This window comes from Oncorhynchus nerka, linkage group LG2 (genome assembly GCF_034236695.1).
Source record: "Oncorhynchus nerka isolate Pitt River linkage group LG2, Oner_Uvic_2.0, whole genome shotgun sequence".
NCBI lineage: Eukaryota > Metazoa > Chordata > Actinopteri > Salmoniformes > Salmonidae > Oncorhynchus > Oncorhynchus nerka.
This window is the reverse complement of record NC_088397.1, coordinates 10938541-10955063: the sequence shown is the minus strand read 5'-3', so window position 1 is coordinate 10955063 and position 16523 is coordinate 10938541. Positions and strand designations below refer to the sequence as shown.

At 40.7% G+C, this 16523-nt stretch overlaps 2 protein-coding genes across 2 annotated transcripts; one reads left to right on the top strand and one right to left on the bottom strand.

Annotated features, from left to right (window-relative positions):
• The first annotated feature begins 2396 nt into the window (after window positions 1–2396).
• LOC115116050 (gamma-crystallin M2-like) lies at window positions 2397–3471 on the top strand. The gene is made up of 3 exons (XM_029644537.2): window positions 2397–2504; window positions 2677–2919; window positions 3143–3471. Exons 1-3 carry the CDS (start codon window positions 2490–2492, stop codon window positions 3419–3421), a joined length of 537 nt encoding a protein of 178 aa, XP_029500397.1. The 5' UTR covers window positions 2397–2489; the 3' UTR covers window positions 3422–3471.
• A 1307-nt stretch (window positions 3472–4778) lies between these two features.
• On the bottom strand, window positions 4779–5974 carry LOC115117297 (gamma-crystallin S-1-like). Its single transcript, XM_029645765.2, has 3 exons — window positions 5898–5974; window positions 5428–5670; window positions 4779–5119 (listed from the first exon to the last, which is right to left on the bottom strand). Exons 1-3 carry the CDS (start codon window positions 5904–5906, stop codon window positions 4850–4852), a joined length of 522 nt encoding a protein of 173 aa, XP_029501625.1. The 5' UTR covers window positions 5907–5974; the 3' UTR covers window positions 4779–4849.
• Window positions 5975–16523: the final 10549 nt, after the last annotated feature.

The following is a 16523-nucleotide window of genomic DNA, read 5'->3' as shown; positions in this document are numbered from 1 at the left end:
AATCCTATTGGTTACTAGGCCCTGTCAGTCAAAGTATATAGAAGCAAATATTAATGTCAGTAACGTAGTAATAATATTCCAGGGACTTCAGGGTGTATAGACGAGCCTACATTGTCACTGTGGCTTTTTGTCAATAAAATTACACTTTTATTAGTCATGTTTAAGGACCACCTTAAAGTGCTATCAAAACTAGATTAAAGTGCTGTCAGAGGTTAAAATATTTTAATTATGGTGTGAATCACATTGTTACAAATAAGATTGTTCTATAATAAATGTAATATTTTCTATGTCTGGTTAGATCAGTTATGTTACAGTTATGTATACTGAAGAAAAATATAAACGCAACATCCAACAATTTTACTAAGTTACAGTTCATGTAAGGAAATTACTAAATGTAAATAAATTCATTAGGCCCTAATCTATGGATTTCACATGACTGGGCAGGGGTGCATAGGAGGGCATAGGCCCACCCACTTGGGAGCCAGGCCCACCCACTTGGCAGCCAGGCCCACCCACTTGAGAGCCAGGACCAGCCAATCAGAATAAGTTTTTCCACACAAAAGTCCTTTATTACAGACATAAATACTCCTCAGCATCTGTGGCATTGTGTTGTGTGACAAAACTGCACATTTTAAAGTGTCATTTTATTGTCTCCAGCATAAGGTGCACCTGTGTAATGATCGTGCTGTTTAATCAGCTTCTTGATGTCACACCTGGATTTTCTTGGCAAATGAGAAATGCTCACTAACAGAGATGTAAACAAATTGGTGCACAAAATTTGAGAGAAATAAAGTTTTGTGCATAAGAAACATTTCTGGGATTTTTTATTTCAGCTCATGAAACATGGGACCAACACTTTTACATGAAGCGTTTATATTTTTGTTCAGTGTATATGCATTTCTGAGTAGAAAAATATTGTACAAGCAAAACCTGTAACAATATCTGTTTGACATGACCAATCCTGATCACTCCTGGGTTTGCAGGTAGCCTAGTGGTTAGAGGATTGGGCCAGTAACTGAAAGGTTGCTGGATCAAATCCCTGAGCTGACAAGTTAAAAATCTGTTGTTCTTCCCCTGAACAAGGCAGTTAACCCACTGTTCCTAAGCTGTCATTGTAAATACGAATTTGTTCTTAACTGGCTTGGCTAGTTCAATAAAAAAAGGGTCTCCTGATTGCCTTTTTTCACACAATTAATGAATTGGTTAAATAAAATAATACATGATTTATTATTCATTTATAGGGGACAATGCACATGAATCAACATCAATGTTACAATAATGCAACATCCATGTAAATGTGCCGTGGTTAGCCAAAAGATCAATGTGCACCCGTAGTCCCAGGACAGCCAAGGACAATTACACAGTCACAATACACATACTCACTAAAACAATACAACATTCCAAAACATCACATCCAATAATATATCATTCTAACAACAACAACACTATCATCAACTGTCGTCTTACATATGAGGAACCACAGATAACTCATGTGTCGAGCTTTGGGTAGATTTGAACCATCAGTTATCCTGATGTTCCTGATGGTTTTTCCTAGATGCTTGGCTACTGCTACTGCTGTTACACAACACTGACATGATGCTGCCTCTGTGACTGACTGGCATTCGAATCCGGGTCCCCCTGCGCACCACAAAGACTCTATTAGCCCACTGAGCTAACGCCTTTAGTTTGGGGAGCTAACGCAAGTCTTCAGGTCTCCGACAAGGTTACTCATCACGTAACCGTTCACTGACCATCGGTATCACATTGATGTTTATTTTCAAATCCGGATCAGTATGAAAATGTTTTTAAAAGTATTTCCTCTCAAAGTGAATTACCATTTTTTTTACTTGCTAATGACACCATGGCAACATTGTTGTCCATTATGTATGCAAACATGATATATGATTACATACATGCATATTCATATAGTCAGATATTTTGTTCGCCCACAAAACACAGACCTTTAAGTATAGAACAGAACAATGAATGTATGGGGCCAAACAACAGTTCATCACATCATTTACAGTAACGTCAGCGTTTTCAGAGTGCATGCCTACATCTAGAAATAAGAAACATATTCTGTGGCTCATTCTCACGGATTCAATCCCAGAAAGGCATTTTATAAGCTGTTACATTTGCATAATTGTGCATAAAAGGACACAATTGAAATTGACGGTGTTTGTGAATTACAATGATATGCTAAATGTCTGGTTGAGTTGTTTTGCTGATGCTAAGCCCAGCCACGCACCGGATCTCCAGTATACACTAGTGTTTTCTGACAATAGTGATGAACGTGTGAAAACTGGCCAACAACAATAACTCATCACACAATAAGGCATGGCTATACATAAACAGATGTGTGTGCTAACTCCAGATCATTGATTTAAATGACAATACTTTATGCTGCGCAATCACACAGCTGCTTTTTATAAAAGGACAGAGGCACAGAAAGAGTGACCATTGACTGTCTATCTGCCCCTCACGCAACCATGACAATGGGAAAGGTAAGTCAGGCACCCACCTGCATTCATACTACTAGTTTTATAGTAGAACTGGAAAAATACATCAAAGTTTTGTCCACCATATAATGACCACAACATTGAAAAAAATACATCAGTTCAGTAGATGTAAGATACATTTTTTTCAGCTTCAAAATGTTTACACTCCCCTTTGCAGATCATCTTCTATGAGGACAGGAATTTCCAGGGTCGGCACCATGAGTGCATGAGCGACTGTGCCGACCTGCATTCCTACTTCAACCGCTGCAACTCCATCAAGGTGGAGAGCGGCATGTTCATGGTCTACGAGAGGCCCAGCTACACTGGCCACCAGTACTTCCTGAGGAGGGGAGAGTACAATGACAACCAGCGCATGATTGGCATCAACGACTGTATCAGGTCCTGCCGCATGATCCCCATGGTAAACCCAGTGTAGATGCCTCAAACACAGGGCTACGCTCATCACTAGACCCCATCTCACATTGCAATGTGGTTTTATAGAAGAGCACCAATTAAAACTTATTGATGTTCCTCAAGGCTCCGTTTCGGCCCCATCTATTTTGCTGTATTGTCTTGTTAATAATTGACCTCTAATTTGTAGTAATGTAAAAACCCAATATGACCTCTATTTCATCGTCCTGTAGCACCGCGGCTCCTACAGGATGAGGCTGTACGATCGCCCCGACATGAGTGGCCAGATGCAGGAGCTGAACGACGACTGTCCCAATGTCCAGGATCGCTTCCGCATGTCCGACATCAACTCCTGCAACGTGATGGACGGCCATTGGCTCATGTACGACCAGCCCAACTACAAGGGCAGACAGTACTACCTGAAGCCTGGCGAGTATCGCAGACCCAGCGACTGGGGTGGCCTGAGCCCCAGGATCGGATCCCTCAGACGGATCTCTGACTCCAACAACTAAAAGTTCTATGTTCCATGTCTGTTCTCAATAAAGCTGCATGTTCAACCAAACAGTATGTGTCTCCATACAGTATGTGTCTACAAACAGTGTGTGTCTTCAAACAGTGTGTGTCTTCAAACAGTATGTGTCTCCAAACAGTGTGTGTCTCCAAACAGTGTGTGTCTTCAAACAGTATGTGTCTCCAAACAGTATGTGTCTCCAAACAGTGTGTGCCTCCAAACAGTATGTGTCTCCAAACAGTGAACACTTGTGCAGGTGCTTCTAGAACCATCCACAGAACACAGAGGGATTTGTATTCAATATTTAGTGTTACAGTATCATGCACTTTAACTGCATTATATAACAATAAATGTACGCATATGCATGGTAGAGTATGCTGGTGGGAGGAACTATAGGAGGACGGGCTACGCTGGTGGGAGGAACTATAGGAGGACGGGCTACGCTGGTGGGAGGAACTATAGGAGGACGGGCTACGCTGGTGGGAGGAACTATAGGAGGACGGGCTACGCTGGTGGGAGGAACTATAGGAGGACGGGCTCATCATAATGGCTGGAATGGAACCAATGGAACAGCTTGAAACGCACTGTTTTCATGTGTTTGATACTATTCCAATGATTCCATTCGAGCCATTACAACATGGAAGACGGTTCAAAAATACAACGTTAACATCATCAGATGCACTTTTTCATGTTACAATGTTGCAATCAATTCATTTGCCTTTCTGTAACTCAAGTTCTTCAATCAACAGTGCTGACTATGAGTTGCCCAGACATTTCCCTATTGTATCATGAATGAAAATATTAGCAGATTCTGCTGAGTACAGATGTAGGATCTTAATTTGAGCCAGTTTGCTACAGCAGGAAAATAATCCTGCAGCAACAGGCAATGTGAATTATTATGTGGATTATAATTAATGGGATTGATACATTTTTCGTAAGGGATAACCACGTCTGAAATGTCAAAGTGGTAATGACAAACTTCAGAAGCCTTTTTTAATGCATTGCAGGAAAGTTCACCAGAAACAGGGTGATCAAATTAGGATCCTACATCTGTAACACATTACACAAATGTGAGTGCAAAGCAAAATATGTAAGGTATTCATTTCATATAATTCTCAAATTGTCATGAACAGTCTGTTCATGACAATAACCAATAAATACAAATATTTGATGTGATATTTAGGGTACACACATGGTCTATTCTAGGTCGATTCACTCCACAGTTTCACTCAGTAAACCACGGTAATATGGGAGTTAATTCATGGTAAAACCTTTTAAAAGTTCAACCAACCTAACAGATACGTTTGCATATTCATTCTTTCTCCGTGGTTTAAAATACAAAAGGCAGGAAAAAAGGCTCTGTGTGGATGGATTTATTTCAACATGATTTCCCATTGGTCATTGATTCAAGAGTCATACATTCAGCTTCTTACATATCAATACGTCTGATGGAACCCACTCTGGCGCTCATGCTTCCCCACTCGTTGTATCTCCTGTACTCTCCCGGGGTCAGCAGGTACTGGCGCCCCCTGTAGTTGGGGTGCTCATACAAAAGCCAGGAGCCCTCCATCACATTGCAAGAGTAGATGTCATTGTAATGGAAACGCTCGTAGAGGTTGGGGCAGTCGTCCGTCAACTCCGTCATCTGTCCTCCGAACTCGGAGCGCTCGAAGATTCTCATACGGTGAGATCCCTGGTGCTGTGGATACAGAGATGAATGTTATTGGGATGATACTCATGTGTAGCCAGCTCAGAAAAAGATGTGGTAGACTACGTCCAACCTCAGAGTCAGTGGAGGCTGGTGGAGGGAGAAATGGGAAGGATAATGAGCCTGTCCTCCCCATTTCTTTCTCCACCAGCCTCCACTGCTCAGAATCCAGCAGTTGATTTCCTGTAGTTTTGGGATCAAACTACAAAGGTCCAGAAGTCCCTGTAATACTTTAGAATCCCTCCAATACTTCAGAGTTAACAGGATCTCTTTAACCTCTTCCTTAATCCATCTCTTACCTGGGGGATCATGCGGCAGGACCTGACGCAGTCATTGAAGCCCATCCAACGCTGGTAGTCGGAGAACTCGCCTTCCTTCAGGAAGTACTGATAGCCCATGTAGCTGGGCCTCTCGTACACCATCCAGTTGCCGCTCTCCACCTTGATGGAGTTGCAGCGGCGGAAGTGGGCATGTAGGTCAGAGCATTCTCCACCGCACTCATAAGAGTGACCTTGGAAGTTTCTGTCTTCGTAGAAAATGATCTAAAAAACAGATCAATTGAGGTGTTTTATTGTGTAAGACCAGATCTCTTCCCCAGCAGTAAGCCCCAAGATTTAGAATTCCTTTGAAATATTGTACAGACTAAAATTCCTGATCAGAGGCACACATTACCTTTAATGAATCTCATCCCCTTTTATTAATTTCAGTAGAATAATCTATGGAGGAATGCAGAGGCACAACATATGCATAGCATAAACACCAGCCTTACCTTTCCCATTGTGAAGGTTAACTTTGGTCTCACTGGGTTGGGAGGTGCGTCCTCTCTTTATAATCCATGGATCAACGGCAGTATTGTCATGTAAATAGTTGGACTTTTAACATGTCAGCGGTTTTCCCGCCAGAATGCTGTGAACACTGCAATGTATTTTTGTTTTAGGTGGTCAACAAAGTAAGCATTTTTACTTTTCAACAAAGGCTTATTTGATTTAGGATGATTGTAATTTTAAAATGTCTTGTAGATGAGTGATCATCTCTTGACGATTACAACTATGTTGTTTTAGACTAGATTGTGTTTTGATATGAAGAAATTAAACTGGTGTAGAAATGGCAGACCAATCTGAGTAATACAAGTGTCCAGTTTTGTGTACCAACCCAGGTTAAAACATTATAGTAGTGATAATGATGTTTTCCTGTATGTACCCCATCACATTTTATAGAAAACAAAGTACACAGTACATTTGGAGGGGGTTTATTTATTTTAAAAAATTGAAACATCTCCATGTCACCAATCTTCCTCTTGGCTCTCTGAAGGGAAAACTTGATGGCATGGATTTAACATAAAAACACTGTAAAACATATAATTGAATAATTCATCCAATGTCAAGTCATTACATTTGTTTATATATTCAATGTGCCTTGAGATACTTACTCAGTTCCTCTACATTGTGATGTTTTGATAAAACCAAGAAAACGTAATACTCTAATTTAATGCTATAATTCAAGGCTGTTCAATTCTGGTCCTGGAGGGCCAAAACACTTCTGGGTTTCATCCTCTACTTCTAATCAGGGACTGATTTAGACCTGGGACACCAGGTGAGTATTAACTACCAGGTAGAAACAAAAACCAGAAGTGGTTTGGCCACACTAATTTAATATGTACAATAAGTCTGTTTCTGTAATCATCTTTTGTAATGAATCACCTGGCAATGCCCATACTATTGTCATGACGTTGGCCTGGGGGTAGGTTTATGACAGTCATAAATACCTCTTCCCCCCCTTTTCCCTCTCTCTACCCTACTGATGCTACATTTGCAAAACCCTTGGTTAACATAGAGATTCTGGGAACATCAGAAGGTGGGGGGAAATGAACTATATTCTGGTAATCCGACTAATTGAACATATGCGGTGGTACTTAATGAATATGATGTCAGTTCGGTTGTCATCTGAGACATTCTCATCAATGATAAGATGACAAACTCTACAGTGGAAAGTCTACACATCAGAGTTATCGGATTCACATGGAATTGTTGTTCAATATAAATGTTTGAATATGAAATTATTTGTGATGGGATGAAATGTGATTTTAGCTTCTAAAATGTGAGATTTGGGTTTTCATAAGGTTAGGGCCCTGCTCAATCAGTGGCCCGCCCCTGTGAAGGAACATGGGCTATAAAACTTTTCAAACACGCCCTCCTCTCCCTTCCTATATAAAGCCTTGACGACAATGTAACCTCCTGTTCCGAGGATGTGAGGACGACGGTCCGATGTCAGAATGGTTCAGATAATAACTACAGAACGAAGCCAACATCAGCGTGAGCTTTGGTTGCGAATGGTATGAACTTTGAACTCTTATTCACCACAGAAGTGATACCTCCTAGCCTTTGACTTAGCAACAGCAGCTGCAAATGCAGGTTAGGAAGGAACAGAAAGAGTATCCCGTCTACCACACAACGACGTTACTACAACGTATCCATTTTACCAGCAGAGACATTCTTCAAAGGAGAAAGGACTCGGTTGGGCAACACGGCCTTCCATCTACCACCAACCCACCGAAGCGCAGCTCAGAGTAAATATTTATTGCATTTTCCTTTTCCAAATGGGCGGTAACTTAGAATGCATAGGATACTGTATTTACGATAGCACAGCTTCGCCCTTTGTTCCTCAGTCTTCCCGCTCTTTCACTCAAACCCAGCCCCTTTTATTTTGTGTAACCAGCTGTCATATCTGCTCCGCCAGCTAGGGATCTTTTCCTTTATGACGTCATTTGTAATCAAGTTATGATTAATTATGTGTATGTGTAATTCTGTGTGATTAGTTAGGTATTTAACAAATAAATAATTAAACCCAATTTTGTATTGCTGATTCAACTTGTTAGCCAGGGTTCGTGCAGATAACCAAGAATTTACAACTTTCAGATGAGACTGAATTAAGGTGAGGATTAATATTGACTGCTATTGATGTAAAATATTACTAGGTTTTTAAGAGGTTTTTCAGAAGACAGTATAAATATAAATATTCTTTTGTGGTGCCCCGACTCTCTAGTTAATTAAATTTACATGATTAGCTCAATCAGGTGATATTAATTACGGATAAATTATTTTATAGAACAGCATGTCATATCACTTAATCCGACATAGCCAAAGACACGACACTACCCACAATTCTGCTTTAAATAGTGTCCCTGCTACGTAAAATGTTAATCTCAGCAAAATGGAGGTATCAAAATAGTTGAAGAATTTGTACATACGTGAGGAATGCCACTGCAAGGCCGGCTAGGGTAAACAGTAGCTGGTGTTGGCCAAACAACAGCCCTTGCAGATCTGGGTCAGAGAGGTAAAGTAAACAACAGCCCTTGCAGATCTGGGTCAGAGAGGTAAAGTAAACAACAGCCCTTGCAGATCTGGGTCAGAGAGGAAAAGTAAACAACAGCCCTTGCAGATCTGGGTCAGAGAGGTAAAGTAAACAACAGCCCTTGCAGATCTGGGTCAGAGAGGAAAAGTAAACAACAGCCCTTGCAGATCTGGGTCAGAGAGGAAAAGTAAACAACAGTCTTTGCAGATCTGGGTCAGAGGTCAAGTAAACATTGACCAAAACATCTTCTCTATCACTGTTTTCCCTGCAGAGATGACAACTTTGTCAGGTAAGATCAAGCTGTATGCAGAGCCAATACTTCTCTAACTATTACAATTGAACTGTTGTCTGTATCCATTATCTATCTAATCTACATGTTGTATTTAGAGTCATTACAAACCCGCTCCCGTGGGGATGTTTGTGTTCATTTAGTGTTGCAGTCGACCTTTTATACATTGCGTATTTACAGTTGATCCACCCTTCATTTCTATGGGGTCAGCATAATAAACTCTGTCTCTTTTAGCTTTTGTTGGCTTCAAATCCTCCTACTGTGAGATGTTCTATAGGCTTAATCCCTCCAAGGTTTTAATACTAGTACGTGTCTAAACAAAGACAATCAAGTGAAGCTACTAAACGATGGGGAGATACTAGTACGTGTCGAAACAAAGACAATAAAGTGAAGCTACTAAACGATGGGGAGATACTAGTACGTGTCGAAACAAAGACAGTAAAGTGAAGCTACTAAACGATGGGGAGATACTAGTCGGTGTCTAAACAAAGACAATAAAGTGAAGCTACTAAACGATGGGGAGATACTAGTACGTGTCGAAACAAAGACAATAAAGTGAAGCTACTAAACGATGGGGAGATACTGAAGCTACTAAACGATGGGGAGTGTCGGTGTCTAAACAAAGACAATAAAGTGAAGCTACTAAACGATGGGAGATACTATGGGGAGATACTAGTCGGTGTCTAAACAAAGACAATAAAGTGAAGCTACTAAACGATGGGGAGATACTAGTACGTGTCTAAACAAAGACAATAAAGTGAAGCTACTAAACGATGTGTCTAAACAAAGACAATAAAGTGAAGCTACTAAACGATGGGGAGATACTAGTCGGTGTCTAAACAAAGACAATAAAGTGAAGCTACTAAACGATGGGGAGATACTAGTACGTGTCGAAACAAAGACAATAAAGTGAAGCTACTAAACGATGGGGAGATACTAGTACGTGTCTAAACAAAGACAATAAAGTGAAGCTACTAAACGATGGGGAGATACTAGTACGTGACGAAACAAAGACAATAAAGTGAAGCTACTAAACGATGGGGAGATACTAGTCGGTGTCTAAACAAAGACAATAAAGTGAAGCTACTAAACGATGGGGAGATACTAGTACGTGTCGAAACAAAGACAGTAAAGTGAAGCTACTAAACGATGGGGAGATACTAGTACGTGTTGAAACAAAGACAGTAAAGTGAAGCTACTAAACGATGGGGAGATACTAGTCGGTGTCTAAACAAAGACAATAAAGTGAAGCTACTAAACAATGGGGAGATACTAGTACGTGTCGAAACAAAGACAGTAAAGTGAAGCTACTAAACGATGGGGAGATACTAGTCGGTGTCTAAACAAAGACAATAAAGTGAAGCTACTAAACGATGGAGAGTTACTAGTACGTGTCGAAACAAAGAAAATATAAGTAACAAACAAGTTGATGTGTTTATAGTCACAAGCAACATTCTTTATAACAAAAGGGTGGCTTTGAAGCTTTATTAGGTTCTTTAACCACTTTGTAACCTCATATAGTATAACCTCTTCAGCACCATACCGATCAGTGGATGCTCCTCAGAGGAGGAAGGGGAGGACCATCTTCCTCAGTGAATTTCATAAAAAAATATATTTTTAAACATTTAAAAAGTTATCCTTTTTAGATAAAACTATAATAAATATAATCACGTCACCAAATACTTGATTAAAACACACTCTGTCGAGGCGCAGCGGTCTAAGGCACTGCAGTGCTTGAGGAGTCACTACAGATCTGGGTTCGTTCTTGAACTGTGTCGCAGCCGGCCATGACCGGGAGACTCATGAGGCAACGCACAATTGGCCCAGCATCGTCCGGGTTAAGGGAGGGATTGGCCCGCTGGGATGGCCTTGTCCCATCGCGCATGCACGCTGACACGGTTGCACGTTGTACAGTGTTTCCTCTGACACATAGGTGTGGCTGGCTTCCGGGTTAAGCGAGCAGTGTGTCAAGAAGCAGTGGAGCTTGGCAGGGTCATGTTCGAGAGGATGGCTCTCAACCTTTGCTTCTCCCATGTCCGTACGGGAGTTGCAGCGATGGGACAAGACTATAACTATGAATTGGATCACAAAATTGGGGAGAAAAAGGGTTAAAAAATAAAATAATACAAATAAAGTAAATCAACTCAACACACTCTGTAGGGAAGCACCACGGTGTAGCCGGAGGACAGCTAGCTTCTGTCCTCCTCTGAGTACATTGACATCAATACAAAACCTATGAGTCTCATGGTCCTCACCACCTTCCATAGACTTACACAGTAATTATGACAACTTCCCGGGGGACGTCCTCCAACCTATCAACGCTCTTGCAGCATGAAATAACATGTTGTCCACCCAATCAAACGATCAGAGAATGAATCTAGTACTGAAAGCATAAGCTAGACAGCTAGATAGCACTGTAGTGCATAAAATGTGGTCCGTAGTTGACTCAAAGAGAGAGAAAGACAGTTGAACAGTTATGAACAAATTATTTTTTCCAAAATGAAGGAGAAGCAAGAGAGAGAGAAAGATGATAATTTTCTTCACTTTTAGTTCCACTTACTTAGCTAGCAAATGCAGCTAGCTACTTTATTCTACTCAAACACCCTGCTCAAACAGAAGTATGCTATGTCACTGTAGCTAGTCAAGGCAAGCTTTTGCTTTTAAGTGCTAAACTGCTTACACTGTAACGTTACTGCATGATTGTAGCGGTTTTCCCAGCATGTTACTTCTATTAGCTATGTTGAATATGATGTTACTTTAGCTAATATAGTGACAATGATGTAGGCTGTGTGTAGCGGTTATGATATGGTTTGGCTTGGAAAGTTTTTTTCACCTGGTCACATACAGCTGATGTGTTGCGCATTATAGTCCATAAGCGAAGGGAAAAGGTGAGAGGAGGAGAGCGCATAGATGCGAGAAGGAATAGAATGTGGCTGCTATGAAAGCGAACTGTGTTTACGCGTGATCAGGGGTGTATAAATTCCACCGATTCTGTTGAAAAACGGGGATAAACATACCTGAATTTGTCCAATAGAAACTCTTGTTTGCAACTGTGGGACTAATGATTACACCATATATCAGCTAGATGCAGGCGAGAGTGATGGCTTCAAAGTATGTTCGGTGTGAACATACAAAAGACATTGACTGCCAAAACTCTATTCATAGGTGCTCTTGGCAAGCAAACGTCTGACAATCTTACTGGTGTGTGGGATCAACTGGGAACTCATTTAGTTTTAATTATGACTCCTTATGACATCATAGAGTCATTTTCTTAGGACATTTTTTCCTCCATATTTTTGACTACAGAACATGTAGATATTGGTATCAGTGGCGGTCAGTGCAGTTTAAGAGGAGGCCGATATTCTTTTTCATGAGCATGGCCTTATTTCTATTACGGCATATTGGATGACTGTCATTCATATTCCGTTCTGCCAGTTCAATGTAACAGTGATAGGTTTAGGCTACTACATGATACTTACATTTTCCCTATACCCATCATGAGGTTGCTACAACGTAGCCTATGAATGAAAGTTTACAGTCTTGTTAAAATACTCCAAACTAGAAGGTAGCAGTAGTGTTGCATTCTTCAGCTTAGTTTGACAATGGTTGTCCCTATGTATTTTGTTTTGTAGGTTTCCAATGTTAGCTAACTAGCTAGCTGTGCTAATGTTGCTATTGTTGTAGAATACCCTTGGTGATCCTTGCCAGATGGCCAAAGCTAGATAACTAGCTAGCAAGATGACAAAGAAACTATTTCATTCACTCTCCATAATCCCATGCTGCCAGTGCCATTTTTTTGTTAGCTAAACCTTTAGCATGTAATTCGCTAGCCAGCACAATATATTTTTTCCTTTTTGTTGTTACTCCTCTCGGTTCCCCCACTTTGTGCTCTCTGATTGACTCAAAGTCAAGTTGTCGGCCACTGAGGAGCGTTGTGATTCTACAAGTAGAAATGGCATGTTCGTCGGTATGCAGCAGGAACGTTTTTGTTCTAGAAAGAGAAGGGACAGCCTCCTACCTATCAGCAGTCTATCAACAGTCAAATTCTCAATGTGTTTCATTCTTTAGGGGGAAGGTGTTTGCCTTCGCTCAGCGTCATCGCAAAACTCATATTTTTTCAAAATACATCTCTTGATGGACAAGTTTAATGATTTCTAAATAACAAAAGTACAAAATTAACTAACAACTGTTTATTTTGGTTGGAATATTATGGGACATTGGAGCTAACAACCACTGGCCATTTGAAAACATGCACGGCTGGAATTTAGGCCTTGGGCCAATTCAATATGAAACTGGCCTGGCTCTATGGAGGCTATTTGGGACCTGCAGACCACCGTACACTTCCATGCCAAACTATTCATGAAGAAGGGACCAACTAGTGGCGTCAACTAGTAGAGTTTTGGTTAACTCAGAAAAAGGCCCACAGACCTAGTACAAATAATTTCTAATTGTAAATAAAAAAATAAAAATAGATATGTTTTGTTGTCACATACACCAGATAGGTGCAGGAAAATTAGGTATTTTATAGGGACAGCCATAGTAGTACAGCGCCCCTGGAGCAAATTAGGGTTAAAAGCCTTACTTGTTGGCTCAGGTACTCAAACCAGCAACCATTTGGTTACCAGCCCAACGCTCTAACCACTAGGATACCAATGACCTCTGTGTAGAAGAGTTTTCAGTGTTATGAGAGGAAGATGATTTTAGAGTAACTTGAAGTATTGAATATTAAACATGTAATCTGGTTATGATTGGTATGGGCTTGTAAGTATACAGATGGTTTGAAGATACATCAATAATTTCACTCTGCTGCTGGTGATTCTCTGATCCCTCTCTACGCAGACGACACCATTCTGTATACATCTGGCCCTTCTTTGGACACTGTTAACTAACCTCCAGACGAGCTTCAATGCCATACAACTCTTCTTCCGTGGCCTCCCAACTGCTCTTAAATGCTAGTAAAACTAAATGCATGCTCTTCAACCGATCGTTGCCCGCACCAACCCACCCTTCTAGCATCACTACTCTGGATGGTTCTGACTTAGACTATGTGGACAACTACAAATACCTAGGTGTCTGGTTAGACTGTAAACTCTCCTTCCAGACTCACATTAATCATCTCCAATCCAAAATTAAATCTAGAATCGGCTTCTTATTTCACAACAAAGCATCCTTCACTCATGCTGTTAAAACCAACCCTTGTAAAACTGACTATCCTACTGATCTTTGACTTCGATGTCATTTACAAAATAGCCTCCAACACTCTACTCAACAAATTGGATGCAGTCTATCACAGTGCCATCCGTTTTGTCACCAAAGCTCCATATACTACCCACCACTGCGACCTGTATGCTCTCGTTGGCTGGCCCTCGCTTCATATCCGTAGCCAAACCCACTGGCTCCAGTTCATCGATAAGTTGTTGCTAGGTAAAGCCCGGCAGCACCCACCTGCAGCACGAGCTCCAGCAGGTATATCTCACTGGTCACCCCCAAAGCCAATTCCTCCTTCGGCCACCTTTCCTTCCAGTTATCTGCTGCCAATGACTCGAACAAACTGCAAAAATCCATGAAGCTGGAGACTCATATCTCCCTCACTAGCTTTAAGCACCAGCTGTCAGAGCAGCTCACAGATCACTGCACCTGTACATAGCCCATCTGTAAATAGCCCATCCAACTACCTCATCACTATATTGTTATTTATTTGATTTATTTTGCTCCTTTGCACCCCAGTACCGCTGCTTGCACACTCATCTTCTGCACATCTATCACTTCAGTGTTTAATTTGACATACTGTAATAATTTCGCCACTATGGCCTATTTATTGCCTCACCCCCCTTATCCTACCTCATTTGCACACACTGTATATAGACTTTCTCTATTGTATTATTGACTGTATGTTTGTTTAATCCATGTGTAACTCTGTGTTGTTGTTTGTGTCGCACTGCTTTGTTTTACCTTGGCCTGGTCACAGTTGTAAATGAGAACTTGTTCTCAACTGGCCTACCTGGTTAAATAATGTTAAATATATATATTTTTTTTTTTGTTTTTTTAAATATGAATATATAAATTATGTGTTGGAGAAAAATATACCATTACTGCTGTTTTGGAACCACAAGAAGAATCAATGATCATTTTTTTGTTATAGATTGCAAGCATATTTTCTTGGGAATAGATTGTATGTAACATTATTTTGTATTCAAATATTAAATTACCTGAAACATTGAATCAATTGAATTTGAGATGGATGTGTCATGACTGGCCTGTTCGGATCAGGACCAACTCCTACAAGAGACATCTCTCACACCCACCAGAGGGGGAGAGATCGAGAGGTATGGAGGTAGGGGGGTTTTTTTACAATGCCCATTGTAAATCTTAAGGCAGCAAACAAAGTCCCTTTGTCCTCTCAATATGGAGGAAGAGAATGTATGATGGGCCTATGGAGAACCTACCTCAGAACAGTAACTGTCACGATCGTCGTATTGAGGAGACCAAAGCGCTGCATGGTGTGAATGCATGATTTAATGAAAGACGGAAAAACACGACGTACACTAAAACAACCGTCATCACTAAATTAACTCTGTTCCAACATGCAACATCACATAGACAATAACAACCCCCCCCCCCGAAATACCCAAAGAGGGGATAAAAACTGACCTAACCAAAATATATAAAGAAAACAAAGAATACTCAGGTCAGGGTGTGACAGTAACATGCAATAAACAGACTTTTGAACAATGTGTTTCGTCAGCCAAAATGGTAGTAAGGACTATAGATGGAATATGAAAATGAATGTTGTTTTTTAAAATGTTATTATTACATTGTGTGGAAAATGCCCAGATCAAGTAAAATGTTTTTGTAAAGAGGAAATGTGAAGTTAGTTGTCTAAATTGTATTTGAGTAAAATCCAGAGCTTGCCTCGTAACTAGTTACACCCTAAAGGCGGAAAGACGATTAGTTGTAACCCCAAAACTCAACACGAGGTTGAAGAAGACAAAGGAACGTCTTAATCTACGGATGAGTAGCTGTGTCTAAGAGGGTGAATTCAAGCAGGACCACCTGGTTACCACTCTCCAAGGAATTGTGTGTCTACACTGCTTTCATTCCTACACTGGAGCCCTGAGCTACACAGCTGACCGTACTCAGAAGACCCCCTTTCAGAACAAGGGTGAGGAAACAGACCATGAAGAGAAAGGACACTGACATTGTGTGGACAATCAGAGAGTTACGCCCGGTAACAACAGAAGTGTCACCATCAGAGGAGAATTCAGAACTCGGACCCCATCGGAGACCTTCGACACATAATTACATTATTATATTCTGACCCATGAGAGCAGCAGTTTGGGTTACGATTAGAGTTAAACTAAACATAGTTTACAAATGTACCCAAGTGTGCTTTTCTCTCGTACCCTCTCTCTTTCTCTCTCTTTTGAAATCCCCATTTTGTGTAACATGTGTGATATTGTGTTGGCCCGCTAGGGACCTGTTTCATTGTACTAAGTTCTAATCAATGGCCTAGACTGTGTGTATGTGTATCTTATATTATAATTTTAGCTTGTTAGTAAATAAATGATCAACTCAATTGGTGTGGTACAGACTTATTTAGGGGGTTTGTGCAGATTCCCGGGTTATGCGACATTCAGGATGAGACTGTAGAGGAAATGAATTCATTAGCGACGGTTGTAAAAATCGATATTCTGATATTCTTTGAGTTAATTTGGGAAATAGAAACTCAATAAAACTTCAAACTTAACTGACTTA

What these genes read in the sequence shown, in the direction of transcription:
- LOC115116050 (XM_029644537.2), top strand. An exon ending in CCTGCCGCATGATCCCCATG is followed by an intron (nt 2,920 to 3,142) that starts GTAAACCCAGTG and finishes ATCGTCCTGTAG; the next exon opens with CACCGCGGCTCCTACAGGAT.
- LOC115117297 (XM_029645765.2), bottom strand. An exon ending in CCTGCCGCATGATCCCCCAG is followed by an intron (nt 5,120 to 5,427) that starts GTAAGAGATGGA and finishes CTGTATCCACAG; the next exon opens with CACCAGGGATCTCACCGTAT.